The sequence below is a fragment of the Zophobas morio genome, unplaced genomic scaffold (genome assembly GCF_036711695.1).
Source record: "Zophobas morio isolate AGI-343-1 ecotype UQ-CSIRO unplaced genomic scaffold, CSIRO_AGI_Zmor_V1 ptg000030l, whole genome shotgun sequence".
Lineage (NCBI taxonomy): Eukaryota > Metazoa > Arthropoda > Insecta > Coleoptera > Tenebrionidae > Zophobas > Zophobas morio.
Window position 1 is genome coordinate 8,283,637 of NW_026972135.1, and position 14,119 is coordinate 8,297,755.

The following is a 14,119-nucleotide window of genomic DNA, read 5'->3' on the forward strand; positions in this document are numbered from 1 at the left end:
AAAAATTGGAAAGAAGAAAAAAGATCGAATGGATAAATTGAAAAACCCAAAAATTGGAAAATGGAAATAACTGTAACATTGAAACATCGAAAAACTGATTTTTTTTTTAATTACAATTATTGTAAATTGAAAAGCTGAAGAAACAAAAAATTGAAAAAATGACAGCTGAAAAAAGAAAAAATTATAAAATCGATTATCGAAAATTTGAATAATTGAAAAAATAAAAAAAAATAAAAAACCGAAACAAAAAACTACAAATGGAAAAACTAAAAAATCGTAAAAAATTGAAAAATCGAAAAAAAAGTGAAATAACGGACCATTGAAAAATCCAAAAATTGTACAAAAAAAAAAATAAAAAACCCAAAACGAAAAAATTGCGAATTGAAAATTCGAAGAAATGAAAAATTAAAGAATCGAAAAATTGAAAAATTTAAAATTGAAAAAATAAAGAAATTAAAAAACCTGAATGAGTAATGGCAAAACTAAAAATTGGAAACTTGAGAAACTCAAATCACAAAATCTAAAAATTGAAAAATTTAAACTTGAAAACTCGAAAAATTGTAAATTGAAAAGCTGAAGAAACGAAAAATTGAAAAAATGAATGCTGAAAAAAGAAAAAATTATAAAATCGATTATCGAAAATTTGAGTAATTGAAATAAAAAAACAAAAAAACCGAAATGAAAGAGTATAAATGGAAAAACTAAAAAATCGTAAAAAATTGAAAAATCGAAAAACTGAAAAAACGGAAAATTGCAAAATCAAAAAACTGGAAAATCCAAAAATTGCAAGCAGAAGATCGAACGATCGAATCGAAAAATTGAAAAACCCAAAAACTGTAAAATGGAAAAATGTCTAAAAACTGTAACATAATTGCAATTATTATTACACATTTAAACTGAAAATTAGAAAAATTGCAAATCAGAAAATGAAGAAACAAAAAATTGAGAATTGGGGAAACTGAAAAATTTAACTTTCTTGCTAAGATAAGACTAATTTTGGCTAATGACCTCTGAGAAAAAGGAGGGTGGGTGGGCGGTACTACTACCTGCTAAGAAACACTGATTTTGGAAAATGAGACCCCTCTAGCATTTGCTAAGATAAAACTGATTTTCGTAAATGACATATCCTCTACAAGCAAATAGGGTGGGTGGGCGGTCCTAGTACCTGCTAAGCTAAGGCTGATATTGGCAAATGAGCTACTCTCTAAGAAAATGAGGGGCGAGTGGACGGGACTGGTACTTAATAAGATAAGACTAATTTTGCCAAATGATAAACCCTCTAAGAAAATGAAGAGTAGAGAGTATATCATTTGGCAAAATCTGTCTTGTCTTGGCAAGTATTAGCCCCGCCCACCCACCCTTTAATTTCTTCGATGGTATGCTATTTGGCAAAATCAGCGTTATCTTGGCAAGCACTAGCTCCGCCCACTTGCTCTTTATTTTCTTAGAGAGCTAATACCTGCTAAGATAAGACAGATTTTGGCTAATGAGATACCATCTAAGAAAAGAAAGGGCGGATGGGCGGGGCTAGTACTTGCTAGAAAAGAGATTAGAAATTTCAGATTGACGCATTTTTTTTTATTTTTCGCGGGTTTTAAAATACACAATGTATGCGTCTGTTTACGCAAATCATTTTCTCCGTTTTTCTTTTGAGTAAATCCTCAATTGTGTCTATGATGGAACATCTTGTTATTTGTAAGACATCAAAGAATGTGAGTTATTGAAATTTTTTTTCGGCAAAGTTTTCAATTTCTAATGATGCCTTGTTTGCGAACAGCTTAATCCATCCTAGACAAAAGAAGTTTACTGCCTCCTGGTGCTCTTTTATTTTTCTAGTCAACAAAATAAGTTCTTAGTAAAAAATATTTTTTCGGTTGACTTATCGATGTGCGGGTGTCAAAATTGTGTTTGCTAGTTTAGCTATTACTTATTTACAATATTAAAAACAAAATACGCGCAAATATAACATTTTGAAGGCATGAATACCAAAAAAAGTTGCCGTATATTAAAAATTCCGAGATCCAAAATTGTACATAGGACACAGTTTCAGAAGGACGTCAGCGACTTTGTTGTTTTATTTGTAGCTCATCTGGAGTCGTTGATGAATATGTAACAGATCCTTTATCAACTAAGACAGAGTTTGCTGAGAAGATTTTGTTGGTGAATCTGTTAGCAACTTAACGTAAAAATGTATTATAAACTTGTAATCTATTTACTAGTTTCCAGTAAATTAAACTTAAATGTTCTTCTTAACAACAACAATATGTTTAAACCGTTCATAAGCTACATTACACATAGAACTCATCGCCGTGACCCACAAACGCGTAAATACCAGAATCCACTTCGGAACAGTTTAACGCTCCACTAGCTCCAGTTTTCCATAAATACACCCCTACTAACCCTCCAAACAGCCACTAATCATACTCGTAAAAGCGGAAATTCCCATCAGCCCGATCCTCGCACAATTCAATACTCAACTCAAACGACTGAATAAAATCTTTATTTAAATTATTGCACATAAATAACAATATTGCACATATCCATATTGCACTTAAAATTAAAAACGTTTAACCCCGCTTCTGCAACCACCCGACAGCTCCCAAGACAGCATAAAATGGCAAGTATCGCTTCCCTATAATACAAGTTTCAAGGTAAATAACCCAGCGAGTTCTCCAGGTTACTGCTAACGTTCTTCTTCTTCTCCAAGTCGAAGTAGTCCCGTTTCTCCTCGCTCAAACTCGACCTCCTGGATTCGTCGGATTGGCTCTGGATAGTGTAGAGTCCATTTCTGGCACTGTACATGTTGGCTTTCGAGTTGTTCCGGGAATAGAGGCCGTTCTGGATCATTTTCTGGCTGTAGTGGCCGACCGCTTTGATGTCGACGCGATTCGCCGCATTTTGCGTTTTTAGTCTGTTGTACGCGTTTCTGGACGATATAATGGTCTCCATGTCGTAGTTGCGGGGAGTGATGTGAGCGATGTCGGTGGTTTGGCTCAGTTTGATGTCGGTGAAGAGGGCTGCGATTTCTGCTGATTTTTTTACGGAGAGGGCTTCCGTGGTGGCCCCGGAGATAGCCGTTGATTGGAGAGTTCGTCCACCTATAACAAATATTTTTAAGTTAAAAGCTACAAGAAAAAATATGTTTTATTCCGACTAAAAAGGGTTTTCAAAGCTCCTAAAATCGCTGGACTTCACTTCGCGTCGTCTAGCAACCAGCTTACTCGTCCGGAAACCCGGAATTTTTATACAAATGTAACAAACAACTAAATATATCTCAGTTAATCTGGACCACAGTCGATCGTTCATATCAAAAAAGTTGCGCGTTTTTCTCATTTATTTTATCCCTGATATGTAAAAAATACTGTCCTAGATAAAACGCTACTGTTTTTAGCTTGGGAGGGGAGCTTTTGTATTTTCATTCAATATAGTTGTAATAACAGGTTATGGGACCAGATTAAACTATGCAACTTCAGTTATTCTATCCAAGTCCAAGTATTTACCAAAAAATTACCGACCCAGATCCCAGGGCACCCTATTGAGTCCGTTATTTTTCACTATATTGTACACTCTTTAGTGTAATAAGCAAATTATCTTAAATTATTTTATCACTAACAATAATTTTAGCTTAGCAAATACGTCATTGTACAAAGAGCCTTTTCTGTGCAAAGTTCTGGAGAAAACTGAATTACCAACCTTTTATTCATTAAGGTGCATCACTTACCAACTTCATTTCTAACTCAATTACCTCCCCCCATTAACCCATCTTTGATTAAACCAAAACAGTCCAAGTTTATTACGCCTACTAACCCCATTGCAGTGTCCTCTTTAACGCACAAAGAAAAAAAAATAGAACAGGGTCGGAATCAAATTAATTACGTTGTCAAAGTTCGTGCTTTGTGTGGTAATATGATTTGGCGCGTATGAGACGAGGCTCCAGCCTCAATTTTATCCAACGAACGTGTCAAAGGCCGCCTCCACATTCCGTAACTTGAACCAAAACAATCACGTCTGCGACGATTAACAAGGACGCCATATAAATCTGCGATTAACCTAAATACGCACCTGATCGATACCACGAACTCAATTGATCACGTCTATTCACGAAAAAGAATTTGACAGGACTTTCCTGGCCTCTGGAGTATAGCCTAACAAATCGCGTTTCTTTGAAAAATTATTTTTTTTTTACTATTTTTGTTTTCTTATAACTTCTACAAAGTCAAAACACCTCTTCAATTTTTCGTTTTGGAATTTTTCAAGTTTTCAGGTTTAAATATTTCAGTTTTTCAGTTTTCCAACTTTTGAATTCTTCAATTTTTCATTTTAAAGTTTCTCGTGCTTTCAGTTTTTAATTTTAAAATATTGGGATTCTTCTTAGTTCTTGATTTCTTATTTCTTCAAATTTTCGATTTGAAATTTTTCGTTTCTGTTTTTATTTTCTTTATTTTTAAAATTTTCGAATTTCCAGTATTTCGATTTAGATTTTTTCAGTTTTTCTTCTTGCTTTTGTTTCTTTAATTTTACTCTTCGAGATTTCATCTTTAAATTTTTCACTTTTTAGATTTTCCAACTTTTATATATTTCAATTTTTAAATTTTGGATTTTTTCTATTTGCAGTTTCACCAGTTTTCAGTTTTTAATTTTTCGATTTTTCGATTTTTTATGTATTCAATTTATCGATTCCAATTTTTCGCTTCGGTTTTTTATTCCTTTTATTCTTTAATTTTTCTGTTTTTCAGTGTTTTCATTTTATAATTTTTCTTTTTTCAATGTGAAATTTTTCAAATCTTCGATTTGCAACTTTTAGGTTCCCAATTTTTCAGTTTTTCAATTTTTGTTTTTTTTAGCTTTTCGTTTTTCAATTTTAGATTTTACAGTTTCTCCATTTTTCAGGTTTTTGTTTCTTCAATATTTCGATTTGCATTTTTGCAGTCTTTCTTATTTCTTCTGTTTCTTCAATTTTACTCTTCAAGATTTCATTTTTAGATTCATCATTTTTTAGATTTTCCAACCTTTGGATGTTTCAATTTTTAAATTTTGGAATTTTTCAATTCGCAGTTTCACGAGTTTTCAATTTTTAATTTTTCAACTTTTAGATTTTTCATTTACTCAATTTATTGATTCGCAATTTTTCGCTTTATTTTTTTTATGTTTCTGTTTTTCAATGTTCTCATTTTATAATTTTTTCTTTTTTCAACGTGAAATTTTTCAATTTTTGAATTTTTCAATTATTCGATTTGTAATTTTTTGGTTTTCCATTTTTCGGTTTTTTAACTTTTAGTTTTTTTAGTTTTTCGTTTGTAAATTTTAGATTTTTCAGTTTCTCCATTTTTCAGTTTTTCGTTTCTGCAATTTTTGATTTGCAAGCTTTCTAGTTTTCATTTTAATTATGTAATAATAACTATAATTTTTAAAAATGTTCACGTTTTCAATTATACGATTTAGAACTTTTTCAATTTTCAATGATTTAATTTTAAAACTTTTTCATTTATTCGATTTTTAATTTTTGAATTTCTCGATATTTAATTTTTCAATTTTTCGATCTTTCATTGTTTCAATTTTTCGACTTTACAATTTTGACGATTCTATAATTTTTTGATTTTACAAATTTCTCCGATTTTTTAGTTTTTAGATTTTCAATTTTTCGATACTTCAACTTTTCGAATCAAAAAAATGAAAAAATTGCAAAATCTGAAGATTAAAAACTGAGAAACTTAAAAATCGAAAAAGTGCAAAATCGAAAAAAGCGAATTTCAAAAACGCCAAAATTAAAAAATTTTAAAATCGAAAGATTCGAAAGAAACGTCGAAAAATCGAAAAGTTAAAAAAATCGATACATTGAAAAATCGAAAAGAGGGAAAATTGAAAAATAAAAAATGTGAAGAACTGAAAAATTGAGAAATCGAGAAGATGGAAAATTGAAACGTCGAAAAGTCGAGACATCGAAAATGGAAAAAAAAATTTAAATCGAAAGATCAAAAAAAAATTATTGGATCGAAAAATTGAAAAATCCCAAAACTGGAACATGGAAAAATTAAGAAATCAAGAAATTCTAACATTAAAAAATCAAAAAATTGATAAATTGAAAAATCGAAAAATCGAAGATAACTTAACATGAAAAATCTAGGATTTAGAAGATTGAAAAATTGAAAAATCAAAAACTTGAAAAACTGGAATGTCGACAAATTGAGACGTCGAAAAATCGAAACATCGAAAAGTCGAGAAATCGAGAAATGAAAAAATCGAAAACTCAAATAGAGAAATTGAAATGTCGAAAAATCCATTAATGTAGAAATCAAAAAATATCAGTTGAAATGTTGATATATTGAGAAATCGAAAACTTAAAAAATCGAGACATCGAAATATCAAATGTCGAACAATTTTTTAAATCGAAAAAACGAAATGTCAAGAAATCGATAACTCGAAAAATTGAAATATTAGGAAATTAAAAAGTTGGGAAACTGGTGAAATCATCAAAAAATCGTAAAATCGAAAAATGCAAAATTTAAAAATTCGAAAAATTGAAGAATCTTTAATTGTTGCAGTTTTGACGATTCCTTAATTTTTCGATTTTACAGTTTTTGATTTTTCCAATTTTTTGATTCGATTCACTTTTTCCTGTTTTCATTTTTTTTAGTTTCCCCATTTTTCGTTTCTTCGATTTTTCGATTTGCAATTTTTTGTTTATGGTTTTTATTTTCTTAATTTTTTTAATTTTTACGTTTTTCAGTTTTTCGAATCTGAATTTTTCGGTATTTCAACTTTCAGATTTTAAAATTTTTCGTTTTGTTTCAATATTAGGTTTTTCAGTTTACCGATTTTTCAATTTTCCAATTTTTCGATTTGCAATTTTTCGTTTCGGGTCTTTATTTTCTCAATTTTCTCAATTTTTAGAGTTTTCAGCTACGATTTTAGAATTTTTATACTTTTCAATTGCTGGATTTTAAAACTTTTTATATTTATTCAATATCTAACTTTCCGATTTTTAATTTTTCAATTTTTCAATGTAACTTAGTTTTCGACTTTACAACTTGGACGAGTCTACAATTTTTCTGTTTTACAGCTTTTGGACTTGCCAATTTTTCGATTCGATTCGATTTTTCAGTTCTTCAGTTTTTTGACTTTTCAATTTTTCCGTTTTTCCATTTTTCAATTTATCGAGTGTTTAAATTATCGATTTTTTTGATTTGGATTTTCGATGTTTCGATTTTTATGTTTTCCTATTTTCCCATTCCTTGATTTCCCAACTTCCCGAGATCTCGATTTTTTAATTTTTCAGGTTTTTTAAATTTTCGTGTTTTCGGTTTTTAGATTTTTTAATTTTCCAGTTTTTTGATTTCTATTCGATTTCGAGTTTTTGATTATCTAGTTTTGGGATTTTCACTTTTTCTACTCTTTAATCAATCTTTTATTTAATTATATTTGATGTTTCGATTTCTCAATTTTTTGACTGCTGGAGATTCCGAATTCTCGAATTTTTTAGTTTTAGATTTCTCAATTTCTCAACATTTCAATTGTGGGAATTGTTCAAGTCCTGGGTTTTTCAATTTTTCGTTATTTCAATTTTTTAATTGTGGATTTTTCGATTTTTTGACTTTTCGATTTTCAATTTTGCAAATTTTTCAATTTTTCGATTCTTCAGTTTTTCGATTCTTCAGTTTTTCTTCGCTTTTTCAAGTTTTCGTTTCCCCGATTAATTGCTTTTTCAATGTTTCCACTTCTCTATGTCTCAACCTTTCAATGTTTTTTAAATCGTCATTTTTTCAGGTTTTTGACTTTTCAATTTTTCGATCTTTCAAAATTTTCGATTTTTAATCTTCAGTTATCTTGGATTTTTCCATTTTTCAATTTATTAATTTTTTGATTTTTGAATTTTTCGATTTCTTAATTTTTTCATGTGTCAGTTTTGGCATTTTTCAATTTCTCGATTTGCAGTTTTTCGTTTCAGGTCTTTATTTTCTTATTTTTTTCATTTTTGAGATTTTTCAGTCACCACTTAATTTTTACATTTTTCACTGGATTTTAAAACTTTTAATTTATTCGATTTTTAATTTTTCGATCTTTCAGTGTTATTGTTTTCGAATTTACAACTGTGACGATTCTACAATTTTTATCTTTCACAGTTCTTGGACTGTCCAATTTTTCGATTCATATTTTTTTTTTATTTTTAGTTTTTCAATGTCTTAATTTTCGTTTCCTCAGTTCTTCGATTTGCAATTTTTCGATTTTCCACTTTGTCAATTTCGCAATTTCCTGTTTGTTCAGTTTTTCGATTTTTCGATGTTTTTTCCACTTTTTTAATCAAAAAACTGGAAAAATTGCAAAATTGTAAAATTGGAAAATCAAAAAGAAAAAACGAAAAGTATAAAATGAAAACTTTGAAAAATGTAAAAATGTAAATCAAGAACTCAAAGAATTGAAAAATCGAAATATAAAATTAAAGAAATCGGAAATTTGGATAACTGAGAAATCCAAAAATGGTAAAATTGAATAGTTAAAATTTGGAAAGTCGAGGAACTGAAAAATGAAAGATTGAAAATTTGAAAAATTGAATAGGTAAACGAAAAATTATGAAATCGATAGAAGCATTGAAAAAATAAAGGAAATAAAAAACGAAAATTTGTGATATAAAATCGGGAAAATGAAAAATAAAAGTCAAGAACTTGAAAAATTGAGAAACTGAAAAATTGAAATAATTAAAGTCAAAAAAAACGAAAAACTATGAAACCGCAACATTGAAAAATGGAAAAACCGAAAAATAAAGAAAATACAAAACGAAAAATTTTGATATCAGAACATTGGTCGAAAACAAATAAATCCAGATTTTTCGAAAAATTATAAAATTTGATTTTGCAATTTTAATTTTTTTGATAAACTATTCATAATCATGTTCATCTCAATATTGTGCGTATTTCAAAGAGAGGATTTATGCGGCAAAATTTTAGATGACGTCATCAAATTTTTAAAAGGGAATAAACGAATACATTTTGATTAATGATTGTCCATGTTTCCGATAACCCTAAAATGTTTACAAGATTTCAGAGCATTTGGTTATTGCAGCTTCAAAGTTAAATTGCAAAATGTTATACAATTTTGATTTTTTTTCTCGATATTTAGGGTAGAATCTGAACACTGATTTATAAATCAGATGGAAAGGATTACTATATAGCGTTGTCCCATCTACAGGTATTCCTAAAATAATTAACTAACCTATTCTTCGTACTCTAGGGGTCATGATATAGGGAAAAAACATAAAAGTAGGTTTTAAGGATACTTACTTCGATCGCTGTATCTTGAAGAACCGTAGGAGCGTAGAGACGCTTGTTTTTGCATTCCTTCGGCCATAATGGCTGCATAAGAGGCGTTTTTGACTGGGAGACCGAGAAGTTCATAGTCTCTGCGCGAACTAATGTTCTTTTTTCTTCTGCTGTTGCCTTTGGAACCGATTTTTTCGTAGTAGCCATCTAGTGGTCCTTGCATATACTCCAGGCTTTTGGTGCTGCGTGAGTTGGACAACTTCCGACACAACTTCTTGTGTTTGTTCTGTTCGACGAAACTCCGTCGTCTCAGTTCTTGGACGTTAGCAGCTCTAGAAATATTCTGACAGTAGCACTTATTGCTTTCTGTACAACTGTCGGTATCACATCCACAATACGTGACATTACTATCCAAATGGCATTCACAGTGTGTTTTCTTAGGAATATGCTTGTTGCCTAAAGAACAATAACACTTATCTGCTGAGATACAAGTACAAGTATCGCTGTCGTACGAACATTCAGAGCAGGAAACGTATCCACTCGACGAATTCCTGTTCTGGTGATTGCTATTCCCCATGTTCACACTTTTCGCCTTTCTTCTCAAACTGAAGAAATCGCTCTCTTCCGAAGTACTCATCCTATCCCTTCTACTCACTTCGGACGACTTCTTCCTATACGAAGCCTTCTTCGGCTGCTCGTCCTTCGGCGAAAACTGCCGAGTATCGTACGACGACGTCGAAATACTACTTTCAGGCAACTTGGACTCGGGTACCTGAAGAGCTTCCACCGGAGAAGTCTTCGGTTTACTCAGTTTGAGTTTCAAGTTTTTCTGGAAGATGTGCTTGAGGCGTTTGAATTTGTTTCCAACTAGGATGTGGGGGGAGGGTTTGGCCTGGAGGGTGCTGGTGCGTCGGAGGAGTTTCTTTTTTTGACGGCGCATTATCATCTTGGAGCGCTGGTAGAGCTCGTCTTTCGTGAGGGTGACGGAAAGCTTGAGGAGGAATTCCTTGTAGATGGGTTTGAGGTCGTTGAAGGACATGCCTTCGGGGTCGATGATGACGCCGAGGATCTCGTCCATGGAGTGGAGGCCTTCTTGGAGGCGGAATTCGTTGAAGAGTTCGTTGAAGCCGAGGGGGGAACCTCCGGTTGCTTGGCCGTTGGCTCTGGAACGAGAGTAATATGTTATTTTTATGATTCCGATAGGTGTTTTTTTAGGATTTATATGTTTTTTATTTATAATAGTGTCAGTCATGGTATAGTGCTTCGGAAATCATAGTATGGTTGGGCATCAAGAGATGTAAAAGAAATGATAAAAAAAATTCAAAGGAATTTCAAAGTACATTTTGGACGATTGAAAATTGAAACTTCAGCAAACTAATTAGTTATTATTACACCGAAGAACTTTCTGTACATTAAAGGTACAAACTTGGGTTCATTGTTATTGCTGATCGCTATTCACCACTTTTGGTTTTTGATTTTTTCAATTTTTCCGGTTTTCAATGTTTCACTTTCATCCTTTTTCGTTTTTTCAACTTTACTTTTTTCAATTTTTTTCAATTTCTCGACTACCAAAATTTTCAGTTATTCGTTTCTTCAATTTTTCGATTTACAATTTTTCGATTTTGCAAATTTTCAATATTACAATTTTTAAATTTTCGATTTTTCAGTCTCTCAATTTTTAATTCTTGGTTTTTTCATTCGCGTTTTCCGTTTCCTCAATTTTTCAATTTTCTGATTCTTATTTTTCATTTTCCCGATTTTTAAAATTTTCATTGTCTCGATTTTATATCACAATTTGTCGTTTTTTCATTTCCTTTATTTTGTCAATGTTTCTTTCGACAATTCGGTTTGGAATTTTTGAATTTCTCGATTTTTCAATTTTTTGATTCTTTAATTTTTCGAATTTTTGTATTTTACATTTTTCGATTTTAGGATTTTTTGATGTTTCAATTTCCCAATTTTTTAATTTGTTGATATTTCAATTTTCCGAATTTTCGATTGTTCGATTTTTAAAATCTTTTGACTTCTCGAGATTTCGAAGTCTCGATTTTTTAAGTTTTTGATTTCTCAATTTCGCAACATTTAAATTGTGGGAATTTGCTTCGGTTTTTCAATTTTTTTATTTAAATTTTCGTTTTTCGATTTGTTAATTTCTCGAAAATCGATTTTTCGACTTCAGTTTCACGATTTGATTTTTCGATCTTTCAGTTTTTCAATTCTCCTATTTTTCGGTTTTTAATTTTTCATTTTGCGATTTTTCCGTTTTTCGATTTTTTAAATTATCGAATTTTCGATTTTTTGACATCGGTTTTCAGTTTTGCGATTTTACAATTTTTCGATTCTTTAGTTTTTCTTTCATTTTTCTAGTTTTCGATTTCTCGATTAATCGATTTTTCAATTTTTCGACTTCTTGATTTCTCGATTTTTCGACCTTCCAATTTTTGAGTTTTTTAAATCAGCAGTTTTCCAGCTTTTCGATTTCTCGATTTTTCAATTTATCGATTTTTTGACTTTTCCAATTTTTCGATTTCTTAATATTTCTATGTTTCAGTTTTGAGATTTTTAAATTTTTTCAATTTTTAGATTTACAAATTTTCCATTTCTTGCATGACATCTTTGTTTTTCGATTTTTAAAATTTTTCGACTACTCTAGACTTCTATATCTCGATTTTTTAAGAATTAGGATTTTTTAATTTCTCAACAATTCAATTGTGGGATTTTTTTAATTTTTTTCAGTTTTTGGATATTTTAATTCTTCGATTTTCGACATTTCGATTGATCGATAATTCAGTTTTTCGATTTTCCAATTTTTCGATTTTTTAAATTATCAATTTTTTGATTTTTTGACTTTTCGATTTTCAGTTTTGTTATTTTTCAATTTTCAATTCTTCTATTTTTCTTCGATTTTTCCAGTTTCCGATTTCTCGATTAATCGGTTTTTCAATTTTTCAATTTCTTTCAATTTTCCAGTTTTTCAAATCGTCAATTTTTCAGTTTTTCCGGTTTTTGATTTTTCAATTTGTCGATTTTTTAAACTTTGAATTTTTCTATTCTTCAGTTGTATTCGATTTTTCAATTTCGCAATTTTTGGATTTCTGAATTTTTCCAAGTTCCAGTTTTGGGATTTTTCAATTTTTCGATTCTGTAATTTTTCTTTGATTTTTCGATATTTCAATTTTTTGATTTTCCAATTTATCGATTTTTCGATTTAAGTTTTGCGGTTTTTCAATTTTTCGATTCTTTAATTTTTTTTCGATTTTTCGATTTCTTCATTAATCGATTTCTCCATTTTTTGAGCTTTCAATTTTTCAGTTTTTCAGGTTTTTGATTTTCCAATTTTTCGAATCATTTAAATATTCGTTTTTTCAATTCTTCAGTTATCTTCGATTTTTCAATTGATCAATTTTTTGATTTTTCAATTTTTGGATTTCTGAATTTTTCGATGTCCCATTTTTCTTTGATGTTTCGATTTTTTAATTTTTCCATGTTTTGATTTCAGTTTTGGGGTTTTTCAGTATTCGATTCTTAAGTTTTTTGATGTTTCCATTTTTCGATTCCCCGACTTTTCGAAGTTATGATTTTTCATCTTTTTGATTTCTCGATTTTTCAGTTTTTCAGTTTTTCAATTTTTCCTTTTTTCGATTTTTTATACTATTTTTTGGTCTTTCCATTTTTTGACGTTTCGATTTTGAAATTTTCAATTTCTCGATTTCGGGTTTTTTGATTTTTCAATTTTTTAGATTTTCTTTTTTTCGATTTTTGATTTTTCAGTTTTTCGATTTTTCAATGTTTTTGTTGATTTAGTTTTGGGATTTTCAATTTTCCGATTCTTTAATCAATCTTTTTTTTTTTCGATTTTTTGATATTCCTATTTCTAAAGTTCTCGGTTTCTCAATTTTTCAGTTCTTTGATTTTTCTATTTTTCAATTTTTCATTTTTTCTATTTTTGCAGTTGTCGATTTTTCCATTTTTCAAATTCTCGATTTCTCGACCTTTCAATTTTTCAGTTTTTTAAATGGTCAATTTTTCAATTTTTCAGGTTTTTGATTTTTCAATTTTTGGATCTTTTAAATTTTCGATTTTTCAATAACCCAATTCATATCTTCGATTTTTCGATTTCTTCACTTTTCCATGATTCAGTTTTGGGATTATTCATTTATTCGATTATTTAATTTTTCTTTGATATTTCAGTTTTTGATTTTTTGATTTTTCTAGTTTATCGACTTTTCGATGTTTCGATCTCAGTATTGGGATTTTTCAGTTTTTCGATTCTTCAAGTTTTTTGATTTTTCCATTATTTCGATTTCCTGACTTTTCGAAGTTAAAATTACTCATTTTCCCGATTTCTCGATTTTTCAGTTTGTCAATTTTTCGATTTTTCCATTTTTTATTTTTTTGATTCTTCCATTTTTAGATTTTTTAAATGATCGATTTTTCGATTTTTTGAGTTTTCGATTTTTTCGGTTTTTCAATTATCGATTTTTTGATTTCTTAATTTTTCCATGTTTCAGTTTTTTGGATTTTTCAATTTTTCGATTCTTTAATTTTTCTTTGATTTTTCGATTTCCGAATGTGGATTTATTTCAGTTTTGGGATTTTTCAATATTTCGATTCTTCAATTTTTCGATTTTTCAATTTTTTCTTTTTTCTATTTCTGAATTTTTTCTTTTTTCGATTCAATTTATCGACTTTTTAAATTATTTTTCTTTTTAGATTTTCCAAGGTTTAGATTTTTAGATTACCCGATTTTCCCATTCCTCGATTTTCCAATTTCTCGATTTACGATTTTTTTATTTTCGGTTTTTGATTTTTCAGTTTTTCGGATTTTAGATTTCTTGACATCCCTTTTCTTCGATTTTTAAAAT

The 14,119-nt window shown here is 29.6% G+C and overlaps 1 protein-coding gene across 2 annotated transcripts in view; it reads right to left on the reverse strand.

The window, feature by feature from the left end:
* Positions 1-2,489: 2,489 nt before the first annotated feature.
* The window catches only part of LOC135138021 (uncharacterized), a 127,293-nt gene continuing 115,663 nt past the window's right edge, over positions 2,490-14,119 (reverse strand). The window contains exons 5-7 of one of the 2 annotated variants that reach the window (XM_064067841.1): positions 9,771-10,417; positions 9,276-9,710; positions 2,490-3,098 (exon numbers count right to left, since the gene is read on the reverse strand). In XM_064067841.1, the coding sequence (XP_063923911.1) occupies positions 2,647-3,098; positions 9,276-9,710; positions 9,771-10,417 (1,534 nt within the window). In that variant the 3' untranslated portion in view covers positions 2,490-2,646. Of the gene's footprint in view, positions 3,099-9,275; positions 10,418-14,119 lie in introns of both variants that reach the window. The other variant, XM_064067840.1, reaches the window with a different exon arrangement.